The sequence below is a fragment of the Marmota monax genome, unplaced genomic scaffold, assembly GCF_021218885.2.
Source record: "Marmota monax isolate L192 unplaced genomic scaffold, Marmota_monax_Labrador192_F-V1.1 WCK01_AAM20220418_F8-fsc00088, whole genome shotgun sequence".
NCBI lineage: Eukaryota > Metazoa > Chordata > Mammalia > Rodentia > Sciuridae > Marmota > Marmota monax.
Window position 1 is genome coordinate 7,717,460 of NW_026694492.1, and position 23,777 is coordinate 7,741,236.

Sequence of the window (23,777 nt, forward strand, 5' to 3'; positions counted from 1 at the left end):
AGAGAATTATCTGCTTGCCTCACCACACACTATTATACTTCGGTGCAATGTGTGAATATGTAGTGTATGTATATAATGTATGCACACACACACTACCCATGTTTTTCTATGTGTTATTATGTATGAATGCTTCTAATATTTTAAAATTTTGAGATTTCATATAAAACCATGAATTTCTGGCTTTAGTTTGAAAACAAGAACTAAAACCTGAACAACAATTCAGCCTTTGGCACAAGTGACTGGCACTTCATAAGGGGCCACCCCCTTACTACCAAAGCCAAAGGATTCTGACCCAGGGTGCTGCCCTGGGTTGGTGCTCCAGGAAATAGAATGGACTTTCACTTAGAGAAATCCTATTAGCTTCCCAGCTGCCCTAACACATCCCAATAAAGAGCATCACAAACACTGGAAGTAAGAGTGGGTAATTCCCCCTGTAAAAGCTCCATGCAGTTCTCCTGGTCTACTGCGAAAGCTCACTCATCCTCAATCACTCCATGCTCCATCAAGGACCCTGGACAGCTCGAAACATGTTAGAAACCAGATGGCAGAGCTGGAGAAGAGAGCTAGCAACTCATTTATTAAGAAAACTGCCAGCCAATCTGTCCGCTCATAGTGCTGTGTACACCGGCCTGGGATGACCTTCTTCCCGGGAAGCCAAGCAGGAGCATTCTCTAATAGAGGGATGGGAAACACTGCAAGGAATCTGTTTGTAAGGAGACCCCCCCCCCCCAAGTTTGCTTAGGGCACAATAGGCTGCTGCGTGAGGCATCTGGAGGAAACTCTGTCATGACCTGGAGAACCTCAGGCAAAAGGAATGAATAAGATGAAAAACCAAAGTCCTGGGCCAGTTCTGCTCTACACAGATGGAGACCCAGAGCGCTGATAGAAACCAGAAGACCAAGACCCAAGCAGAGAGAAAAATTCTGGAATAACACTGAGCTGGTTCTTGCTGACTTTCCAACTTAAAACTTTCCCATGCTCCTTTGGCTTGGACAAATTCTACCCATCTTCTGCATGCAGGTCAAACCCCAGATTGCTCTGAGCTATGGTAATCTCTCCTTTGAACTTCCATGGCAGGAAGCATCATGTTCTTATTTCTTGGCAAGTGGATACTCATTCAGTTTGCACCCACTGTGTGTGTCTTGTCCTTCTGATTAGGATGTCAGGAGGTCCTAACACCAAGCACCCTATTAAGCAATGATGACCAGGGATATAATGGTTTAAATAATTTCCTAAGGGGCTGGGATTGTGGCTCAGTGGTAGAGTGCTCGCCTAGCACAGGTGGGACCTGGGTTCGATCCTTAGCACCGCATAAAAATAAAGGCATTGTATTGTGTCCATCTACACCTAATAAATATATGTTTTTAAATTTTTATTATTAGTTGTTCAAAACATTACATAGTTCTTGACATATATTTCATACATTTGATTCAAGTGGGTTATGAACTCCCACTTTTACCCCGTATACAGATTGCAGAATCACATCGGTTACACATCCACTTTTTTACATATTGCCATACTAGTGTCTGTTGTGTTCTGTAATTTCCTAATATAAAATTTCCTTTACTGCTAAGGAAAAAAAAAAAAAAACAACCCTATTGATCTCTGGATGGCCTCATAAAATATAACACACTATTTTGAAGTTTTCATTGTATTTTTCCTGATGCAATGAGAGGACATTTTGGATTTTTATTGAATGAATAAAGGCAAACCTCCAAAACTATATGCTGAGTGAAAGCAGCCAGAAAAAAAGAATATAAGCTCCAGGATTCTCCTGACACGCAGTCCCACAACAGGCCAACCACACCGGAGGAAAGCAGGTCAGTGGATACCCTGATCTGGAGAGTGTACTGACCGCAAGTGGCCTCAAGGGATATTTCTGGAATGACAGGGCCTTGGTACAAGGGTGCAACCAAGTTTTGCAAAGCTCACCCAGTTATAACTTGAGTGCATTTTATTTATTGAATATATCAAAGTCCACTTCCAAGGAGAAATAGATATAACAGTAAACTTACATGTAAATGTATTAATACAGGAAGGTGAAAGAACTAAGGGATACGAAGAAACGAAGCTGGCCACAGTGATTAGACCATTCTATTCTTGCATATGTTAAATTTTCTCCCTTAATAAAGTTCAAATTTTTTCCTCGGTTGTTTCTAAAATGATCTTGAGGAATCTCAACCAATCTCAAGACAATCACCCTTCCTTGCCAAACGACTATCAGTTCTAAGGGTTTCGCAGGCTGACGGGCCATCTCCTGAGGACCCCTTCACACAGGCTAGTGGCAGTTCCCTGGACACAATTCTGCTTCCCAGTGACACATGATCTAAACTGAGCTCTTGGGAGGCCTCTGCTGGCCACTCCACCAGCCTCCTGGGCCCTTCTCCACACTCACCGGGAGGGCCCTGGCCTCCAGGCAGGCCAGGTGGTCCTGGAAGGTAGGCGTTGGAGGCCAGCACTTTGTCGCCAGTGATATATTTGCCCAGCTCAGCAGCACTGTTAGGGAGCAGCGCAATCTGCAAAGAGAAGAGGAAACCCAGGTCAGAAAGCAGCAGCCCCACTGAGAGACTCCCAGCTCTTGGGTGGTGAGCAGAGGCCGTGAAGCCTTTCCCTGGATTGTTTTCTAGTTCAAACTCCTAGGGACTGAAGGAATTCCTTCTCAGCCTAGGGGCCTTCCATGTGAACAGCTTGCATGGGCTCCCTCAGCTAGTCAGTGGTGAACCTAGATACACGCCCGATTGCACAGATGTGATCAGTGCTCATCATTCCCCCTCAATGACCAGAACCTTCATGGTTCACACTTCCAATTTGTTAATTGATTTCAAACTTTTGTTAGTGGGCTCAAACTTTTATTGATCTCCTATGTGCCAGGCTCCACGCTTAGTTCATAGGTTCCAAAGGTCTGTGTCCCTAAAGAATACTCAGCACTGGGAGCCAGGACCGAGAATGTGCCTGATGGTTCACCCACACACTCAGGGCTGACCTTCAGCACACGTGGGAAGTGGTGACTGTGGTGACTTAAAATGTACCCACAAATGCTGTGGTTTTCTTTCAAAGGCAGAGACTAACCTCCCACCCCTTTGACCATGGCCTGTTCTTGGTAACCTTTCACTGAAGAGTGACAGAAGCACAGCATTTGGATTCTCAGCCTGGGGCCCAAGGACACCACATCCACCTTGCTGCTTGCCGTCTTTGATGATTCTGTCTGGGAAAGGCCAGAGGACTGCATGAATGAATGACCTTTGTGCTCCTTGAGGTCGGGTCCACTGTGGATCCATGAAAACTTTGCTAAGAACAAAGGCTACAGATTCAATTTCTTCCCTGGCAAATGGAACAGGGGACAGAGCTCCACCTCTAGGGCTGATAAGTCAGGAAGTGGATATCGGGAGCACAAGACCTGAAACACAGTGCTTCCTCCAAGAAGCTAATCCAGAGAGGCAAGATCCAGTGGAGAACACTTCTCTGTATCCCAGAGTTCTGTAGAAATGGGGCATCTCCACCATTTTCCAAAGCATCTTGCATTTGCATCCATCCTCCAAGACAAGGCCCTGCTTGAAGACCCTCTGTTCAGAGGGAAATGCAGGTTCAAGTATGCACACAACTGATCCCATCCATAACCTCTGATGTGCTCTGAGGCTCTGAACCCATCTTTGGGTGAGATTTCGAGGGGAACCTGATCCCAGTGCATGACTGGGGTGGCCGACTGCCACTGTGAAAATGTGTCCAGTGGGGATCAACACCAGTGCAGAAGCACTAAAAGTTGTGCAAGGTTCTCCTTCTGGAACGTACGTCAACTCTGCAGTATGACTTTGGGACGAAGAAACTTAAACGCTGACTTGAACTACAGAGGCTCGTCACTTCTCCCTTCCTCAGAGATTTCCTCCTCCTCCCAAGATACTGCAGACCCTAAGTCAAATTCAGGTGCAGCCCAGGAAGCTCTCATCTGGCTTCAGAAAGTCTTCAGTCTCTGGTTTCTGAGCAGGGAGGTTTGGCCCTAGTGTACACCATGCTCCCATTATGAAGCCCAGTTCTGGAGAACTTTTGGGCCACAATCTTATTCTCCTGCTGGGTTTGGGGCCCTGAAACAGCCTTAGAGCTGATGATGATTCTTAGACAGGTATTCTTGCCCATGAAAGAAATCTGACATCCTACAAAGGAGGTAGCATTATGTCACATGGTTTGCACCTTGGCATCAACTTTTACCTGACACATCAAGGAAAATGAATTCCTCCAGCCCCTTCGTGACTGCCCTCGTCTCACAAACCCCCATTATCCCTGTGACAAAGCACTTGAGATTTTGTTTACAAGGCAAGGCCATAGGAAAGCTCAAAAGGACGTCTTGGTGACATCCCTACTACTGGCGAGGAAGAGAGCCACAAGGCAGATAGGGTAGTTCCTGCCCCATCTTCCCCACACCCCCCCAAAGCTGGTGCCAGGCTCTCCTGGAGTCAACAGGGCCCATCCCCACTCCGGCCTCCCCAGCTGTCCTATTTAAGGCACGACTGGTCCTGCATTTCAAGAGGGCTGAAGTTAGCTCAGAGTGCAAGGGTGCTCTGGGGACAGGGAACTCAAAGTCATCAAAACCGTCTTCCATGGGCTCCTTGATATCCTTAGGGCTCCCAAGCACACACTCCTAGGGAGTTTGGAGCCTGTCCTTGGGCATGGATAGCTACGTAAGTCTGTGAGCTAAGAGACTCTGGACTACCTACCCACTGCCTTCCACGTTTTGAAAAGACCTAGCGTTCCCTTACATTATGTAAGGAGGTCACTCAGCTGAGATGCCTCCCATTCAATTACCCTATGATCATTATTCAGAATCCAGTGGAAGTAACGGTAGGAATCAATTTTGTACAACCTGAAAGTCATCTTCACAAAATTTCAGGCCAGGGCTCATGGTTCAGAGTTCCCGCTAGGATATGCCTGTGATCTGGGGTTTATTTAAAACAGTGCCGGTGTCATGGTATCTCAGCAACAGTCGGCTCCAACCTGCAAATGGGTGTTTCTGGTTCTGGAGTGAACTGACAAGCAACAGATCCTAAGTCTCCAACTGCAGGATGGGGGGCCCCACACGGATACTGAATGCAGGTCCAATTTTGTTATTTGCTTCCAACTAAGACACTGAAATGTAGATTCCGGCAGCGGCCTCTGGCACTAGGCAGACTCATATTGTAATCTCAGCCCTGCCTCTATCTGTAGGTTTTGGGATAAGCCACAGAACTTCGATTTCCTCACCATCAAAAAGGGGGTTGTCACATCCACCTACAAGGGTGCCCCAGGGTTAAGCTGCTGATGCCTTTAACGTGTCTGGGCCCCTGTCTGGTCACTGTCATTAACAAAATGGAAATGCTCTGCCCAGGCTTGCTTCTGGCTATTTCTAAGTAGCTGTGTGACTTCAGATAATTTTTTTTAACCCTTCTAGGCTTTTCTCTTGTCTACAAAACTAGACCTTTGAACCAGCACGTCTTCCTACTAAAAATTTTGTAAGCAGGGCTGGGGATGAGACTTGGGAGCTGCTCTGCAGCACCCCTCTCAGGAGGCTTTGCACTTTGTTATGGTGACTGATGAGGTGAGCAAGGACAGGTTGACCCCAGCAGCCTGGCTGAACCCTGCTGGGCAATCACATTCCAGTTCCTTCAGTTCCTCTGTGCATCAGCAAGACCACAGGGAGGTGCAGGTTCTGGTGTTAGAGGCAACTATCTGTACAAACTCAGCAGATGGGCTTGCTGGACCAAGTTGTTCAGAAAGAATTATGTAGCAGGTATGGAGATGGCGGCGAGGGGAGTGCATTGCCCCCGTGTGCTGCTTCACTGTGTGGGAGTATGACAAGTCAGGACGGCTAAAGGATATCTTGTTAGGAATTTCCAGCAATAGTGGGGTGCTCCGGAACCTGGAGGAAGGATTTCCATCGCACGAGGATCGGCTACGGGGACTCAAACGCGAGAGGTTTGTCGCACGGAGGGTAACACTGCTTATTCAGCAAATTGCCCCGCGGCTAGAGTCTGCAGCGCGCGCTGGGAAACGAGGAGATAGCGACGCAGGGATACAGCGCTGCAGTTTCTGCCAGCCGCGCAAGCACCATACTCAGGGCTGAATTCTGGGTTCGAGACGGGGGAAGGAAGCGGTCCATCTCGGTTCTCCACACCGGTCAGATCACAGAGGAGGCCAGCAGCCACCATGTTGGAAAGCTGACGTCACCATCCCCGTTTTCAACTGACCGCAGCTCATTCAGCCATAGAACAGGTAATTTCAGGCTGCCATTTGCCTGTGGCTTGCAGACAGATTGCTAGGGTTCAGTGCCTGGGTGCTTCTTAGAACCTGATCTTATTGGAGCGCAACACCAAGCGCGGGGCGGCCGAGTTCCGGCTCCCGGAACCGTCCCGGAACCGCCCTGGCCCAGGGCTGCGGAGCCTGCGGAGGCTGCTTCTTGGACCCTGCTCCTATCAGAGCATACACCAAGCACTAAGCGGCCGAATTCCGGCTCCCGGAACTGAGCCCGCGGGGACTGCTTCTTGGAGCCTACCCTTATAGGAGCTTACACCGAGCACGGAGCGGCCGAGTTCCGGCTCCCGGAACTTCCCTGGCCCGGGGCTAGGAGCCCGCGGAAACTGCTTCTCGGTCCGGGTCCTGCTGAGGGCTGGTCAGGACTCACCCGTTGCTTTGGTTGCCCGGCAAGGGGAACGAAATGCTGCCATTCGCATAGGATACCAACATGGCAGAGATCTGATGTCAGCAGAAAGCGGCGGAGGAGAGAACTTCATCAATACCAGCGGCGACAGAAACAGTTGGTCTCCTGGTAAGGGGGGTGAGGCACAGACACCCGAGTCTCCTCAATTTGTTGTCGAGCCAGAGGGGAGGAGCTGCGCCGCCGCCAGCGCCCGGAGCAGGCCCAGCGGCTCGCCAGCGTGGTGACCGCGTGACCCCAATTGGAGAGGGGGCGGAGCGGAGCCGCCACACGCACCCGCAAGGTGGGCAGACCCGCGACCCAGTGGTACATGGGCGTGGTAGGAGGGGCAGGGCAGAGCCGCCGTTCGCGCTTGCAAGGTAAACAGACCTGTGACAGCCTGGCGGGTCAGGCCCAGTGGCCTGCCAGTGTGGTACACACGTCACCCCAACTGGAGTAGGGGCAGAGCAGATCCTTCTCCCACGCCCGGATCAGGCCCTGCCGGTGTGGTGGTCACGTGACCCCAATTGGAGTGGGGGCGGAGCGGAACCGCCACCCGTGCCCGCAGGGTGAGCAGACCTGTGACCAACCTGCAGATCAGGCCCAGGGGTCCGCAGGCGTGGTAGGAGGGGCAGGGCAGATCCGCAGCCCGCGCCTCCAAGGTACGCAGACCTGCAACAGACCGGCGGATCAGGCCCAGGAGCCTGCCGGCGTGGTACACACACCACCCTAATTGGAGTAGGGGCAGAGCAGAGTCGCCGCCCATGCCAGGAACAGGCCCAGCGACCTGCAGGCGGGGTAGTCACGACACCCCAATTGGAGTAGGGGCAGAGCAGAGCCTCCACCCGTGCCCGAAAGGTGGGCAGATATGCGACCGACCAGCGGGACAGGCCCAGTGGCCTGCCGGTACGACAGACAAGTCACCCCATTTGGAGTAGGGGCAGAGTAGAGCCGCCGCCCGCGCCTGCAGGGTAGGCAAACCTGCAACCGACCGGCGGATCAGGCCCGGTGGCCTGCCGGCGTGGTACACTCGTCACCCCAATTGGAGTAGGGGCAGAACAGAGCCGCTGCCAGTGCCCAGAACAGGCCCAGTGACCTGCCAGCGTGGTAGCCATGACACCCCAATTGGAATAAGGAGAGAGCAGAGCCGCCGCCCGCACCTGCAGGAAAGATACGCAAGCAGTATGAAAAGACAAGGAAAGAAAGGACCACAAGCAATGCAGGTCAACGCAACTTTAGAAGAGGTAACAGCTGCAGCAGATGGAATGTCAGATAAAGAATTCAGGATATACATGCTTCAGATGATCTGGAGTATCAGGGAAGACATTAGACAGCAAAATCAGACAATGAAAGATCACTTCGACAATGAATTACGCAAACAAATCCAGGAAGCAAAGGATCAACTATACAGGGAGATAGAGGTTATAAAAAACAAACAGAAATCCTAGAAATGCAGGAAGCAATAAACCAACTTAAAAACTCAATGGAGAATACTACCAGCAGAGTAGAACACTTAGAAGATAGAACATCAGACAATGAAGACAAAGTATTTCAACTGGAAAAGAACATAGACAGCTCAGCAAGACTGTTAAGAAACCATGAGCAGAACATCCAAGAAATATGGGATAACATTAAGAGACCAAACTTAAGAGTCATTGGGATACAGGAAGGTACAGAGCTCCAAACCAAAGGAATGAGCAGTCTATTCAATGAAATAATATGAGAAAACTTCCCAGACTTGAAGAATGAGACAGAATCCCAAATCCTAGAAGCCTACAGGACGCCGAATGTGCAAAATCATAAGAGATCCACACCTAGACACGTTATAATGAAGATGCCCAACATACAGAATAAGGAGAGAATTTTAAAAGCTACAAGAGAAAGGAAGCAGATTACATTTAGGGGTAAGCCAATCAGGATAACAGCTGATCTTTCAACACAGACTCTGAAAGCTAGAAGATACTGGAATAACATATTTCAAACACTGAAAGAAAATGGGTTCCAACCAAGAATTGTGTATCCAGCAAAATTAAGCTTCAGGATGGAAGATGAAATTAAAACCTTCCATGATAAACAAAAGTTTAAAGAATTCGCAGCTAGAAAACCATCTCTTCAAAACATCCTCGCCAAAGCATTACAGGAAGAGGAAATGGAAAATAACAATGAAAACCAACAGTGGGAGGTAGGACAGTAAAGGGGGGGAAAATAATCAAAGAGGAAAACAAACCATGTTTAGTAACAGAAATAAATATGGCTGGAAGAACAACCCATATCTCAATAATAACCCTAAATGTTAATGGATTAAACTCACCAATTAAGAGACACAGGCTAGTAGAATGGATCACAAAACAAGACCCAACAATATGCTGCCTACAGGAGACTCATTTGATAGGAAAAGACATACATAGGCTGAAGGTGAAAGGTTGGGAAAAATCATATCACTCATATGGACTTCGGAAACAAGCAGGAGTGTCCATACTCATATCAAATAAAATAGATTTCAAGCCAAAGTTAATCAAAAGGGATAAAGAGGGACACTACATACTGCTTAAGGGAACCATACACCAACAAGACATATCATAAATATTTATGCCCCAAACAATGGTGCAGCTATGTTCGTCAAACAAACTCTTCTCAAGTTCAAGAGTCTAATAGACCACCATACAATAATTATGGGAGACTTCAACACACCTCTCTCGCCACTGGACAGATCTTCCAAACAAAAGTTGAATAAGGAAACTATAGAACTCAATAACACTATTAATAACCTAGACCTAATTGACATATATAGAGTATACCACCCAACATCAAGCAGTTACACTTTTTTCTCAGCAGCACATGGATCCTTCTCAAAAATAGATCATATATTATGTCACAGGGCAACTCTTAGACAATATAAAGGAGTAGAGATAATACCATGCATCTTATCTGATCATAATGGAATGAAACTGAAAATCAACGATAAAAGAAGGAAGGAAAAAGCATACATCACTTGGAGAATGAACAATAGGTTACTGAATGATCAATGGGTTATAGAAGACATCAAGGAGGAAATTAAAAAATTCTTAGAGATAAATGAAAACACAGACACAACATATCGGAATCTATGGGACACATTGAAAGCAGTTCTAAGAGGAAAATTCATTGTTTGGAGTTCATTCCTTAAAAAAAGAAAAAACCAACAAATAAATGATCTCATACTTCATCTCAAAATCCTTGAAAAAGAGCAAAACAACAGCAAAAGAAGTAGAAGGCAAGAAATAATTAAAATCAGAGGTGAAATTAATGAAATCGAAACAAAAGAAACAATTGAAAAAATTGACAAAACTAAAGTTGGTTCTTTGAAAAAATAAACAAAATCGACAGACCCTTAGCGATGCTAGCGAAGAGAAGAAGAGAGAACTCAAATTACTAGCATACGGGATGAAAAAGGCAATATCACAACAGACACTTCAGAAATACAGAAGATAATCAAAAACTATTTTGAATCCTTATACTCCAATAAATTAGAAGATAGTGAAGGCATAGATAAATTTCTTAAGTCATATGATCTGCCCAGATTGAGTCAGGAGGATATAGAAAACCTAAACAGACCAATATCAATTGAGGAAATAGAAGAAACCATCAAAAGACTACCAACTAAGAAAAGCCCAGGACCGGATGGGTATACAGCAGAATTTTACAAAACCTTTAAAGAAGAACTAATACCAATACTTTTCAAGCTACTTCAGGAAATAGAAAAGGAGGGAGAACTTCCAAATTCATTCTATGAAGCCAACATCACCCTGATACCTAAATCAGACAAAGACACTTCAAAGAAAGAAAACTACAGACCAATATCTCTAATGAACCTAGATGCAAAAATCCTCAATAAAATTCTGGCGAATCAGATACAAAAACATATCAAAAAAATTGTACACCATGATCAAGTAGGATTCATCCCTGGGATGCAAGGCTGGTTCAATATACGGAAATCAATAAATGTTATTCACCACATCAATAGACTTAAAAATAAGAACCATATGATCACCTCGATAGACGCGGAAAAAGCATTCGACAAAGTACAGCATCCCTTTATGTTCAAAACTCTAGAAAAACTAGGGATAACAGGAACATACCTCAATATTGTAAAAGCAATCTATGCTAAGCCTCAAGCTAGCATCATTCTGAATGGAGAAAAACTGAAGGCATTCCCTCTAAAATCTGGAACGAGACAGGGATGCCCTCTCTCTCCACTTCTGTTCAACATAGTTCTCCAAACACTGGCCAGAGCAATTAGACGAAAGAAATTAAAGGCATCAAAATAGGAAAAGAAGAACTTAAATTATCACTATTTGCAGATGGTATGATTCTATACCTAGCAGACCCAAAAGGCTCTACAAAGAAACTATTAGAGCTAATAAATGAATTCAGCAAAGTGGCAGGATATAAAATCAACACGCATAAATCAAAGGCATTCCTGTATATCAGCGACAAATCTTCTGAAATGGAAATGAGGACAACCACTCCATTCACAATATCTTCAAAAAAAATAAAATACTTGGGAATCAACCTAACAAAAGAGGTGAAAGACTTATACAATGAAAACTACAGAACCCTAAAGAGAGAAATAGAAGATCTTAGAAGATGGAAAAATATACCCTGTTCATGGATAGGCAGAACTAACATCATCAAAATGGCGATATTACCAAAAGTTCTCTATAGGTTTAATGCAACGCCAATCAAAATCCCAACGGCATTTCTTGTAGAAATAGAGAAAGCAATCATGAAATTCATATGGAAAAATAAAAGACCCAGAATAGCAAAAACAATGCTAAGCAGGAAGTGTGAATCAGGCGGTATAGCGATACCAGACTTCAAACTATACTACAGAGCAATAGTAACAAAAACAGCATGGTACTGGTACCAAAACAGGTGGGTGGACCAATGGTACAGAATAGAGGACACAGAAACCAATCCACAAAACTACAACTATCTTATATTTGATAAAGGGGCTAAAAGCATGCAATGGAGGAAGGATAGCATCTTCAACAAATGGTGCTGGGAAAACTGGAAATCCATATGCAACAAAATGAAACTGAATCCCTTTCTCTCGCCATGCACAAAAGTGAATTCAAAATGGATCAAGGAGCTTGATATCAAATCAGAGATGCGCCGTCTGATAGAAGAAAAAGTTGGCTACGATCTACAGTCGGTGGGGTCGGGCTCCAAATTCCTCAATAGGACACCCATAGCACAAAAGTTAATAACTAGAATCAACAAATGGGACTTACTCAAACTAAAAAGTTTTTTCTCAGCAAAAGATACAATAAGAGAGGTAAATAGGGAGCCTACACCCTGGGAACAAATCTTTACTCCTCACACTTCAGATAGAGCCCTAATATCCAGAATATACAAAGAACTCAAAAAATTAGACAATAAGAGAACAAACAACCCAATCAACAAATGGGCCAAGGACCTGAACAGACACTTCTCAGAGGAGGACATACAGTCAATCAACAAGTACATGAAAAAATGCTCAACATCTCTAGCTGTCAGAGAAATGCAAATCAAAACCACCCTAAGATACCATCTCACTCCAGTAAGATTGGCAGCCATTAGGAAGTCAAACAACAACAAGTGCTGGCGAGGATGTGGGGAAAAGGGTACACTTGTACATTGCTGGTGGGACTGCAGATTGGTGCAGCCAATTTGGAAAGCAGTATGGAGATTTCTTGGAAAGCTGGGAATGGAGCCACCATTTGACCCAGCTATTCCCCTTCTTGGTCTATTCCCTAAAGACCTAAAAAGAGCATGCTACAGGGACACTGCTACATCGATGTTCATAGCAGCACAGTTCACAATAGCAAGACTGTGGAACCAACCTAGATGCCCTTCAATAGACGAATGGATAAAAAAATGTGGCATTTATACACAATGGAGTATTACTCTGCATTAAAAAATGACAAAATCATAGAATTTACAGGGAAATGGATGGCATTAGAGCAGATTATGCTAAGTGAAGCTAGCCAATCCCTAAAAAACAAATGCCAAATGTCTTCTTTGATATAAGGAGAGTAACTAAGATCAGAGTAGGGACGAAGAGCAGGAGAAGAAGATTAACATTTAACAGGGATGAGAGGTGGGAGGGAAAGGGAGAGAGAAGGGAAATTGCATGGTAATGGAAGGAGAGCCTCAGGGTTATACAGTGGAGGGGGTAGAGAGAGAGGAGGGGAGGGGAGGGGAGAGGTGGGGAGGGGGAGGGTGGAGGATGGGAAAGGCAGCGGAGCACAACAGACACTAGTATGGCAATTTGTAAATCAATGGATGTGTAACTGATGTGATTCTGCAATCTGTGTATGGGGTGAAGGTGGGAGTTCATAACCCACTTGAATCAAAGTGTGGAATATGATATGTCAAGAAATTTGTAATGTTTTGAACAACCCACAATAAAAAATTAAAAATAAAAAAAAAAGAATTATGTAGCAACGCAAGCAGAGTCTCCGTTTCCTCTGGATTCCAATCAGTAAAACTATCATCTCATATTAGCTTCATAACAGGATCTACCTCACCGAGCTGTTGGGCGCAACTTGGTGAGATGCTGCCCAAAAAGTTTTTTTTTTTTTTTTTTTTTGGTACCAGGGCTTGAACTCAGGGGCACTCGAACACTGAGCCACATCCCCAGCCCTATTTTTTTTTTTTTTTTTTTTTTAAGAGATAGGGTCTGAGTTGTTTATCGCCTCACTTTGCTGAGGCTGGCTTTGAACTCACGATCCTCCTGCTTCAGCCTCCTGAGCTGCAGGGATTATAGGCGTGCACCACCACGCCCAGCTTGCCTGTAAAATTCTAAGGAATGCCAATCTTAGTTATTTATTTGGTACAGATTTACAGGGCTCTTTCTAGGTGGTAGGCACCAAGTCCTTTGTAAATATTAACTCATTTGATCACAAAAATCCTGTGTAGCAGCTGTGACTTATCCCCTTTTTATAGCGCTCAGGCACAGAGAGCTTAAGCAGCTAACTCAGGGTCTCACAGTTATCAAGTGATGGGGAAGGAAAAACAGCCATTCGCCTCCCAGAATCTATGTTCCTATCCATTGCCCCAAACAGCCTCTTAGCTACTATGATATTTGGCCAAGGAATCTAGCCACGTTAATCTATTTGGCCAAGGAATCTAGCCACGTTAATCTACTTGGCCAAGGAATCTAGCCACGTTAATATATTTGGCCAAGGAATCTAGCCACGTTAATATATTTGGCCAAGGAATCTAGCCACGTTAATATTGGGATTAGTCTTCCCACCAATCCTAATGCTTATTGTACATAATAAATAGATCAAGGTGTCAAGGAAGCTGCAAATGCACTGGACATCAAAGGCAGCACCAGATGGAGCAGGCACAGCAGCATATTCATGTTTTCTGGCTTTTGAAACCTCAGGACCTCCTAACTCCTCGAGCTTGACCATTTAGCCCACTGCCTTTGGCCATTATTGGTTGAGTTACACTGTGGGCCTGTTTGTAACATTGGACAGTATGTTTATTTAAGTCAGGACTTAATTCCATACTGTTTTATGTTCCTCATTTCCCAGACCACTGTGGGGCACAGGAGGTGCTCCATAAACACTTCCAGAATCATGATTCACTCTTCCCTAATGGTTCACCAGAGGAAAGGTTGTTTAAAGAGATCCCTTGCTCCCCAGTGACCACCATGGAACCTGCAGTGTCCAGACTGGCCCCTCATTCTCAGGTCTCCTTCCCCTGGGACTCCGTAGCCATCCCAAACTGTCCCTGCAGCTGGGATACAAATAGCTTAAAAAAAAAAAACAAAACCCAAACCCCAGGCTGGTTGGATCTAGTTTTTCACAGTGCTGGAACAGAACCAAAACTGATCCAAAAGTTCAACAGATATTTTATCTATTCCCCCGAGTCCCTTTTCTCACCAAATCACCCGTTTCCTTCCCATACCACAGGAAAAAAAAATGAAAGGGTAGAGGTACTGGGGTCTGCATCGCATTAATAAAAACAAACTTCATTGAAAAATAAGACAATCAAGAAACCTCAAAAAGCAGATACATATCCTAGTACATGATTGGAGAGCAAGCAGCCTTTCAAAACACACTCAAGTCAACCGCACCACTTTTCTCCCACACCAAACCTCACTTTAATATTACTTCCTGTGTTTTAGAAAATAATCTATCATCCACGCCTACAGGCTATGGTTTAGTCCTTCACCTTTAGAAAACGGCAGGCCTTTTAAGTCCCTTGTGTTCTGTAGGTAGGTTGCCACCTCCCCTGTCCTTTACAATTTATTGTTGAAGGCCCCAGGGCATTTGACCTGCAGCATCCCACATGTGGAATTAGGCTGACTGCACACTCAGTGGTGCAATTCAACAGGTGTCATCACTTCATACTTCGGGGCTGGCCACAGACCAGGACACCTGGTACCACTTCTTGGCCAATGTTTATTTGGGCAGTTGTCCCAATTTCTTTTGTGAACAAAAACCGATGGCATTTGCAGCAGCCAGCTGATATGAAAAATCAACTGATGGTACGAACACCAGCACAGGAATAGAAGTGAGAAGACCTAGGTGTGAGGTTTGGCCTCTCGGGCACTTACTTCACCCCCGAGAATGCAAGTACCTTTCTCACAGGGTTACAGAAATAATGACATGAGATTCTGGATGTAAAACTGCTCTTTATAAACTATATAATGCAACACATTCTAATAGGTACCTTAAAAATGAATTGCTCCTCATAATGTTCCTCAAGGGTCTGCATCCAGTTTCTCAGAACTGTCACCATGCATATGTAGGGAGACTTTGGAGGAGGAAGGCCTCTTGCCAGCCAGCCCACCCAACCGCATGGGTGTACTGCAGATCAGACAGCCTGGTGGATTATATACAGCATGCAGCAGGGTCTTTGGGGGTGGCAGGTATCATGACACACATTTTCAATTTCTTTTTAATAGCTCTTCTTTCATTGATTACAATACACTGTAAAGAGGTGAAAGGAAAGCCAAACTTTGCCCCTGAATTTCTGAACTGGTGATATTTAACTCTGCTGTTCTATTGGGAAGAACTGCCCTACAGCCCATGGATTATTTCCAGGGAAGGAAAGTGAAGGTGGCTTTGTGCCTTACAAGGTAAGCCTGGGACACTGATAACTGCCTCCATCCTCCAGCCTACAAAATGCGTCTGTAACTATTCCACACACTCTTGTAAGTCCCCTTGATGAATACCAGTGTCAATGTAAACTCCACCCAGGGATCTCTGTGGCATTTAGTTATTCACCTGGGTCCACACTGGCACACACAAGGTGAACTGCCTGATCTCCCTATCAGATCACAAGCTCCTCGGGGGTCGGAGCTATGTCTTGTTTATGATTATACAACACATATATATATGAGTACCTTTGCTAAGGTCAACGACGTCTTCAGCAACAATGTTTAAGAGACCGTAAAGCGACTTAGTCTGTTGATTCGCTTGTTTAACTGGTAGCTGTGGTTCTCATTAGTGGCTGGTTGCAAGTTTGTCGAACATGGAAAAAAGATTTTCTCATGATTGCCCTTTTGCCCTTTAGGAGAACTGGTTGCCAAAGTTAAATAGATTATACACACCTCTTTGATCTACTAAGAGCCTTGAGTGGAAGCAATTAAACAGAACAGTTTATGTTTTAGCAGCTTAAAAGCAATTTGAGTTGCTGACACACCAGCACGCTGATCTCAGGTATAATTAGTACTCCCTAGGTCAGGACAGGTGTGCAAGATGTCAAATCACCAGATCTGCCACGGGGACCTACTCATAGCGTGACACTGCTGGAGACCTGGTATCCTGTCCAGCATTCAGGGAGCCCTTCATAAAGTCAGTCTTCATGCCTGGTGACACGAGGTCCCAAAGGCCTGCTTCCATAGGTGCAAGGAGCTGGATGAAGGGCAGGACATACTTTTTCAAAAGTGAAAAACCTCTGCAGAAGGTCGTCAGTTGACAGAACTTTAGAGAAATATTGCTGAAGCACACATAAGATACAACGACCCAGGGCTACCCCAGGCCGAGTCCAGACATTCCTTTTTAGAAGTGCCACAGCTTTGCCATGCCCACGGACCTTGCCAGTGTCTAATCACCTCCTTGATTCTTCACCTCGGGTTGCATTGTTCCCTTGGTGGCTTCAGTGGGACCATTCCGAGTCCACAGCCAGCTGGCATCCACCACAGAGAACGTGCAGCGCGGGTGATCTGCTTTCTCATTGACCCCAGGCCCCCACACCTCACCTGGCCAGCCCTCCTCTCCCCCAGACGGCCCCCGCCTGCCCTCGTACCTTTTGCTTCAGTTGCAGCACCGTCTGCTTCATCTGGTGGAACTCCTTGCACGAGGCACAGCAAGTTTCGGCGTTCACGGCATTCTCAGACTTCTCCTCGTGCCCTGGGAAAGAGGATGGGCTCAGTTCCATACGGAAGGTCAGGAGACCCAAGGTGCAGGGTAACTGCTGCAGGAAGGCAGTCCCCGGTTGGGCAGGTTGTGGGGGGAGGTCACAGAGCAGCCTACAGTGGAACATGTGAAGGGTAAATGCCGACAATTATACACTTCTCAGGTCCCTGCCATCCAGGTTGAAGACAGGAAGGGGTGACAGAGCCGTGCTGCCCTTTGGCTCAACTCTTCCTAGTCAGGCATCCGAAATATGTGGAGAAGTGCACTGTGGCCCTTTGATTATCTACACCTTTCGTGTTTGAAATGGCACTTTATCAGTGCCTTTCCTGGAGGCGGGTTCTGTAAATTTGACATGATTTACAACGTCCACAGAGGGCCAGTGTTCACAGGCTGCCAATATCCCCCAGCTCAGGCCATGGGACTCCAAGCTGGCATTCATCACCCCAGGCCACCTGGGTCTTCAGAGAAGCTCTGCAGGCCAAGTGGCGCCTAACAAGTAGAGACAGGAAAGAGAACTCCGCCAAAGAGGGGAGTCAGACAAGCATGGCCAGAATGTGGACCCGACTGTCCCGGTTCCAATGGAGTGGATGATCGGAGTGGGAGGATGGAGGTCACTCAACCATCGTTTGGTATCAACAAGCCTAATGGACCTGGAGCCTGGATCATCTCTTCATGCAGAACTCCACCAGCCTCCACAACCAAAGGTGACTGAGGCTTCAGGGCTTCCCAAGGACACAATGTATACAATCCCCTCCATCTGTCTTACCTTCCCTCTACCTATACCTCATCCATCCATCCTTCAGCCATTTATCTGTTCATCCAGCTGCCATTCATTCTACCTTCCTTTCCTCCCATCCTTCTGTGGAGCATCTGCTATTAGGCCCTGAATGGGGTGATACAAATGCGAAGTAAACGAAGACACCTGTTCAACGACTTATGATTGAAGCCAGCCCTGTTGGCAGAGCTAGGCCGTCAATAACAAATTAGAAGTCTTTGTTTCTATTTTCACATGCCCAGTTGAGTTTTCTGAGTGTAATTGGGCAACTAAACAAGTTCAAGATAGATTGTAGGGCCTGGTGAAGAGGTTTATCCTATTTCATTTGGATCATGGGTATTAGAACTGGCCCTTGGGAGGGTGAGGCGGGCATGAAGCAAGACTGCTACTAGAAGTTCCACTGAAAACACTTGGGAGCTATCTGCCAGGCAGGTTCCACCGAGGAAGCTCTGCTGGGCAATCTTTTCCATGGAAAGGCCTGGGCCGTTTTCTCTTCCTTTGTAGAATTACCAGAAGATGGAGAATCAAGATTAACATTTATCCAAAAGACTCAAAACTCCTATTGACATTGAAGCACAGGGGCGAGTGGTGTAGGGGCTGGCCGACTTGGACAAGATTCAAATCTTAGTGCTGTAACTGAGTACCTTTTAGGTTAGGTAAGTCAGCGTCTCTGGACTCTGTTCCCTGAGTGGTAGAATGGCAATAGCACCTGTTGTCTGGGGCCGACATGAGAAGTCAATGATATCGGACACGTAGGAAACAGAACACTGCCTTGCCCACAGCAGGTGCTCCAAATGTACCCTTGCTGTTGGTTTTATTGTTTCCCTATCAAGTTAGAGAACATGTGGTAGGGCCCTTGATAGCCTCTTCCTGTATGTTTTCAGCCCTCTCAGTGATGTAGTCATGCGTCTCAGAGAAAGGGCTTCTGCCATTAAATTTTGCTCCAAGTTCTTCATATTTTAAAGGAGCGATATAATGGATCAACCACACGGGGGCGCAGAGCTCTAAATTTTACCCTCATTGAGCAGGTTGTACACCCTGAGCATTAGAAATATAATGCCTCACAAATGATAGTAGCAATACCCAATACATCTTGGAAAGCCAAAGAATATTCCCAGAATCTTCCAAGTGGGCAGTGCCACAAGTGAACAAAGCACATTCATTTGTAAGTTGTGCCCCTTTGTGTTACGGTGGTAGTGCCCAGCCCTGGCAGTACATTATAGTCACCTGGGTGTGGGGTGAAAAAATCCTGCAGAATCTGGGCACCCCAACCACCTGGAGTGGTAGCAAAACAACAGTATCAGTGTTTTAATGCTCCCCAGGTGATTCCAAGGCCGAGAACCACTCATCTATGGATTAGCAGAGCTTGAAAGTTACATGAAACACCTGGCTGTCTCTGACACTTTGAACTTTAATAAGTGACGCCGAAGGTCATGGTCATGTTATCAGAAAATAAACAAAAGCTGAAAAATAAAGACTAGTAACCTAATTACTATGGAGCCAACATTTCCTTAATTTGTCTCCCAAATGGTGCTACACCGACTCCCTGGGGTGACTAAACTGGCTCCAGCTCAGTATTTTCAAAGAGAAAAATCAAAGTGATTGAATGCCTGTCAGCCAGATGGCTTGTGTCACCAAGCCTGTGACAACCTTTCAATCATCAGAGGCCATATGAGGGCCATGTTCCCTTCTACTTTCTGCCTGTTTGATTTTAAATTCTTGACTAACATTACAGACACTGGACAACAAAGTTAAAACAGGAGGAAGAGGAGGCGACTTTAGACCCAATGTGTTTAAACACAACATTCTCTTTATCAAAAAAGGTGATGAAATGCCGGGGCTTATTAGTCCAGAGCAGATGAAACTGCTTAGCTGCCTCTGCTCTTCCAGGAGGTACGGCTCTTTGGACCCGTAACATTTCTTACTGCTGAGATGAATGTTTGCATGTTCAGTTCCTCATCTTTTTAAAAAATATTTTCAAGTTGTAGATGGACACAATACCTTTATTTATCTTTATGTGTTGCTGAGGATCGAAACCAGTGCCTCACCCATGCTAGGCGAGTACTCTACCACTGAGCCACAACCCCAGCCCACAGTCGCTCATCTTCTAAGATACTGAAAGGAAAGTTCTCTGCTTAAAAGGCATTGAAGGTGGGCAGGTTTTCAAGCATCAGTACTTGTTCAGAGGACCAAGGAATGAAGACTGCCAGGGACTCCCCGAGTTGGTAGGGGCTACTACTACTTACACCATATGACAACCAGTTTTGAAGATTTAAGAGGGTGAAAGGTCCTCAGGACTCACGGAATTCAACACACCCATCTACAAATGAGCAAACCAAGGCTCCGAGACTGCCAGCCTCATTCAACTAGTGAAGACTGAACCAGCCCTGTTACTCTCTCCCCTAACTTCCACATCAAGGAACGTCCCCTGGCTCCACAGCTGTCCAATGTGATGACTTTAGGGCACTTTTCCTTCCTTCTGCGGGAACCCATTAGTGCCAGCCCCAGGTCCTCACTGGCCCAACCACTCCAGTCAGGACTGGAGCATTCAGGGCACACAATGTACCTGTTGTAATCCTTGGTTATTACTTAACTACATAGGAATGACTCCTCAGTCCCCACCCCAAAGACTCCTGGCCACTGGTGTTGGAATGCTTCTCTTAGCACAATATAAGACTGTATGCTAGTTTTCTATGTGTTTGTGGTGAGTTCAGTGGGGATTAATTACTGCAAATTGAATACTGAGAGATTACTTCGTAAGGCTGCTGCTGGGGAAGTGTGATGTAGCAGATGGTGGCATCCTAACAGGGGCTTTTGCTTTTGTTCTAATTATTTGAAGTTGCTATATTTGGATGAGGAGTGGGGGAAGAGAAGGGGAAGAGTCCCTGCTCTAATCTCTGATAAGCTTTGTGTTAAAATAAGGCCCAAAGGCTGAACCACCAGACAATTCTTACAAGATTAAGCATGAGAACATTTTCCATTTACAGCACTGGAAGAGGAACCCAGTGTCTCTCCACATGGTGGAATGAAGCAGCGCTGTGCTGTTCTCACTCACTGATGCTGGACACTCCACAATAAGTCACCTCCCCCCTGGACTTGGGCTGCTCCATGTGTTGGTAACACCCACCCTTGGCTGAGAGTCCACCAGATGGCCTATCAAGTTTGGCCCCATAGCCAAGATTTCTGACATTAAATGTTTCCCAAACCATGTTTCTTAGGACATCACTACCTGTGAGACATTAAGATTTCTTAAATAATTTTGCAAAATGTAGTTTTAATCGAAATTAACTTTGAATTTGAATTGTGAGCGGATGCGGTAGTACATGCTTTCCCAAACATCCGAGCATAAGACCTGAAGACAGGCTTCACACCACCACACAGGACCCCCGAGTTTGAACACAATATGGGGGAATGCTGCAACGTATTATTGAGATAAAATACATCTTTAAAAACCAAGGAAGGTGGGAAAAAAGTTGCAAATATGTGTTTCTTTTTTTGGAGGGCAGGTACTGGGGATTGAACTCAGGGGCACTCGACCACTGAGCCACATCCTCAGCCCTATTTTGTATTTTATTTAGAGACAGGGTCTCACCGAGTTGCTTAGCACTTCACTGTTGCTGAGGCTGGCTTTGAACTTGTGATCCTCCTGCCTCAGCCTCCCAGGCTGCTGGCATTACATGCATGTGTCACCATGCTGGCTATATACATTTCTTAATACTGCTACTCAGACTTTTCACTCAATTCAGCCATGGAAGTCAAACTGGTTGTCACTCAAATAAAACTGACTTGTTTTGAAACTCTTATTTGCAAACTTTTATAAGAAGATCACCACCCTTGACAGGGAATCAACCAGGTTAGTGAAGCCCCAGTAGTGACTCAATACAGTAATGACTAATTTCAAAGATGTCATGAGATGGCCCCACCCTTGCTGAAGGTGGGGGCCCAGGTGAGCACCTCTCACCAAGGCTGACCTCGTCACTGCACTCTGACCCAGAGCCATCCCTTCGGACTGAAGGGCAATGTAGCTGCAGGAGGTGAGAAGTTACTGCAGGAGGTCGACGTCACCCAAGACGAAAGCAACTCAACTCGGCTTATAAAATATTACCTGTTGTCTAACTCCCACCTGGACTCTGGTCCCAGCTAATTGTGGTCCATGTTACTGCCGACCACTCCATCCCACCAGACTGGGACTCCTCATAGAGGGGAGATCCTATTACTTTTACAGCCAGATCATGGACTCCTGCCCTGACACTCGGCAGCAAGTGTCTGTTGTTCTGTGTCTGGTCGGGTTGCTGCAGGCTTCCTTCATGCCCCTATAAAGCGGATTCTTTCTACATAGAAATGTGAGGCAGAGACAATACACTTGCCAGGTTGAGCAGCCTGCAGCCCAACAGCTCAAGAGCTGCCTGGCTCAGAGCACAGCTGGAAACCCAATTCTAAAATGAAAAATTGCAAAGCTGCTTTCTTGTGACCTATTCTCTACAAGGTCCACACATTACAGTGGATAAAAAGCTGCACCCCATTTTCCCATGAGATTCTTCCCAATAAAGGACATAATTTATAGTCAAGTCACACATCCCTGGCTCCTCCTACCACAAATTGCAGCGATTTTAATTTTGAATACAAGAACAGTCTATAAATGTTTTTAACTTCATTAACCTGTCTGCCCTTGCTTGAGGGCCATGCTCATTTACATGATTCCCAATTGCCCAGAGCCAAGGTGGCTCCAAATAGCTTTTTTCATCGATTTCCAACACATGGTGGCTTCCTCACGACTCAACCCAGTTGCTCCTCTGCATTTCATTTCGCTTTGTAGATTTTCCTCGGGAGGCAGCTGGTCCCCAGCTGTCCGTCTTCCCACCCCTTTCTGAAGCTGGGCTCTCATGAGCGCCCGGATGGTTGTGGCTTTTTGATGTCCCTCATTTCTTCATGCACGTGACCTGCCCAGGGCACCTCTGCCCCTCCCAGGGATGGCCCAGGCCCAGCTAACCCCCTCACAGCACTCCAGCAACTTTCTCTTTCCCAGGGAAGTAGACAGGAGCCGAGCCCTGAGCCCAGGGAGGTCTGGCCCCGGGCCCTCTGAGTGACCCTGGACTTTCTCCACAGGGAACCTGTCCAGTCAACCGTGGTCAGTGGAGAACAGTTTGCTTTAAAGTTCATCCTGACTGGAAGACCCGGGACACTCCTCCATACAGGCTGAAATCCTAAACTCTAATGACGGGCACTTGTAATTTGGCAGAGATCCCAGAGTTTAGATGTGAACGTGATGATATTTTGCCCACCAAGGCATTCCCTGAAGCACCCACAGCAGCTTTGGGGGTTCTTTTCCCTTCTCCTCTTTCTTATTTTTTCCTCCAAACTTAAATAAAGATATAACCCAACAGACCAGGCTGATCTTATGCCTAGGTGATGGAACATCTCAGTTGAGGTACCTATATTATCATCATACAAAACATGTACAATGTAGTCGGTACTATGTAGCTGTATGTAAATCAGCTTAACTGTGTTGGACAACCAGCTGTTAGAGATTTTTCTGATCGTGAACTGATAATTTTGCAAAATGAATTGCTTGAAATTGGATATAGGGCTGGGGTTGTGGCTCAGTGATAGAGCACTTGCCTAGTACGTGTGAGGCGCTGGGTTCGATCATCAGCACTACATAAAAATAAAAGTATTGTGTCCACCTACAACTAAAAATATATTAAAAAAATCAGCTATAATGTAACACAAACAAATGCTTGGATTCAAATAAAATTCCTTTCCAATAGAGTTTTCTAAACACTCAATTTCTATTTCTATCCAATCATGACTCAAAGAACAAATAGTTTGTGGACAGGCACCGGGCACGGATCATGCTTTGAGTAACACTGGTGTGGAGTGGTACCTCATGTGAAAGCGATTTATATTTATATTTCAGTCTGTTTCCTTGGGGAGAATACAG

General features: G+C 45.8%; 1 protein-coding gene across 1 annotated transcript in view; it reads right to left on the reverse strand.

Moving 5' to 3' along the window:
- The window catches only part of Ccbe1 (collagen and calcium binding EGF domains 1), a gene marked incomplete at its 5' end in the record, with an annotated part of 44,075 nt that overhangs the window by 8,650 nt on the left and 11,648 nt on the right, over window positions 1-23,777 (reverse strand). The window contains 2 exons of the mRNA XM_046419476.2: window positions 2,396-2,516; window positions 16,952-17,055. Of these exons, the coding sequence (XP_046275432.2) occupies window positions 2,396-2,516; window positions 16,952-17,055 (225 nt within the window). The remainder of the gene's footprint in view (window positions 1-2,395; window positions 2,517-16,951; window positions 17,056-23,777) is intronic.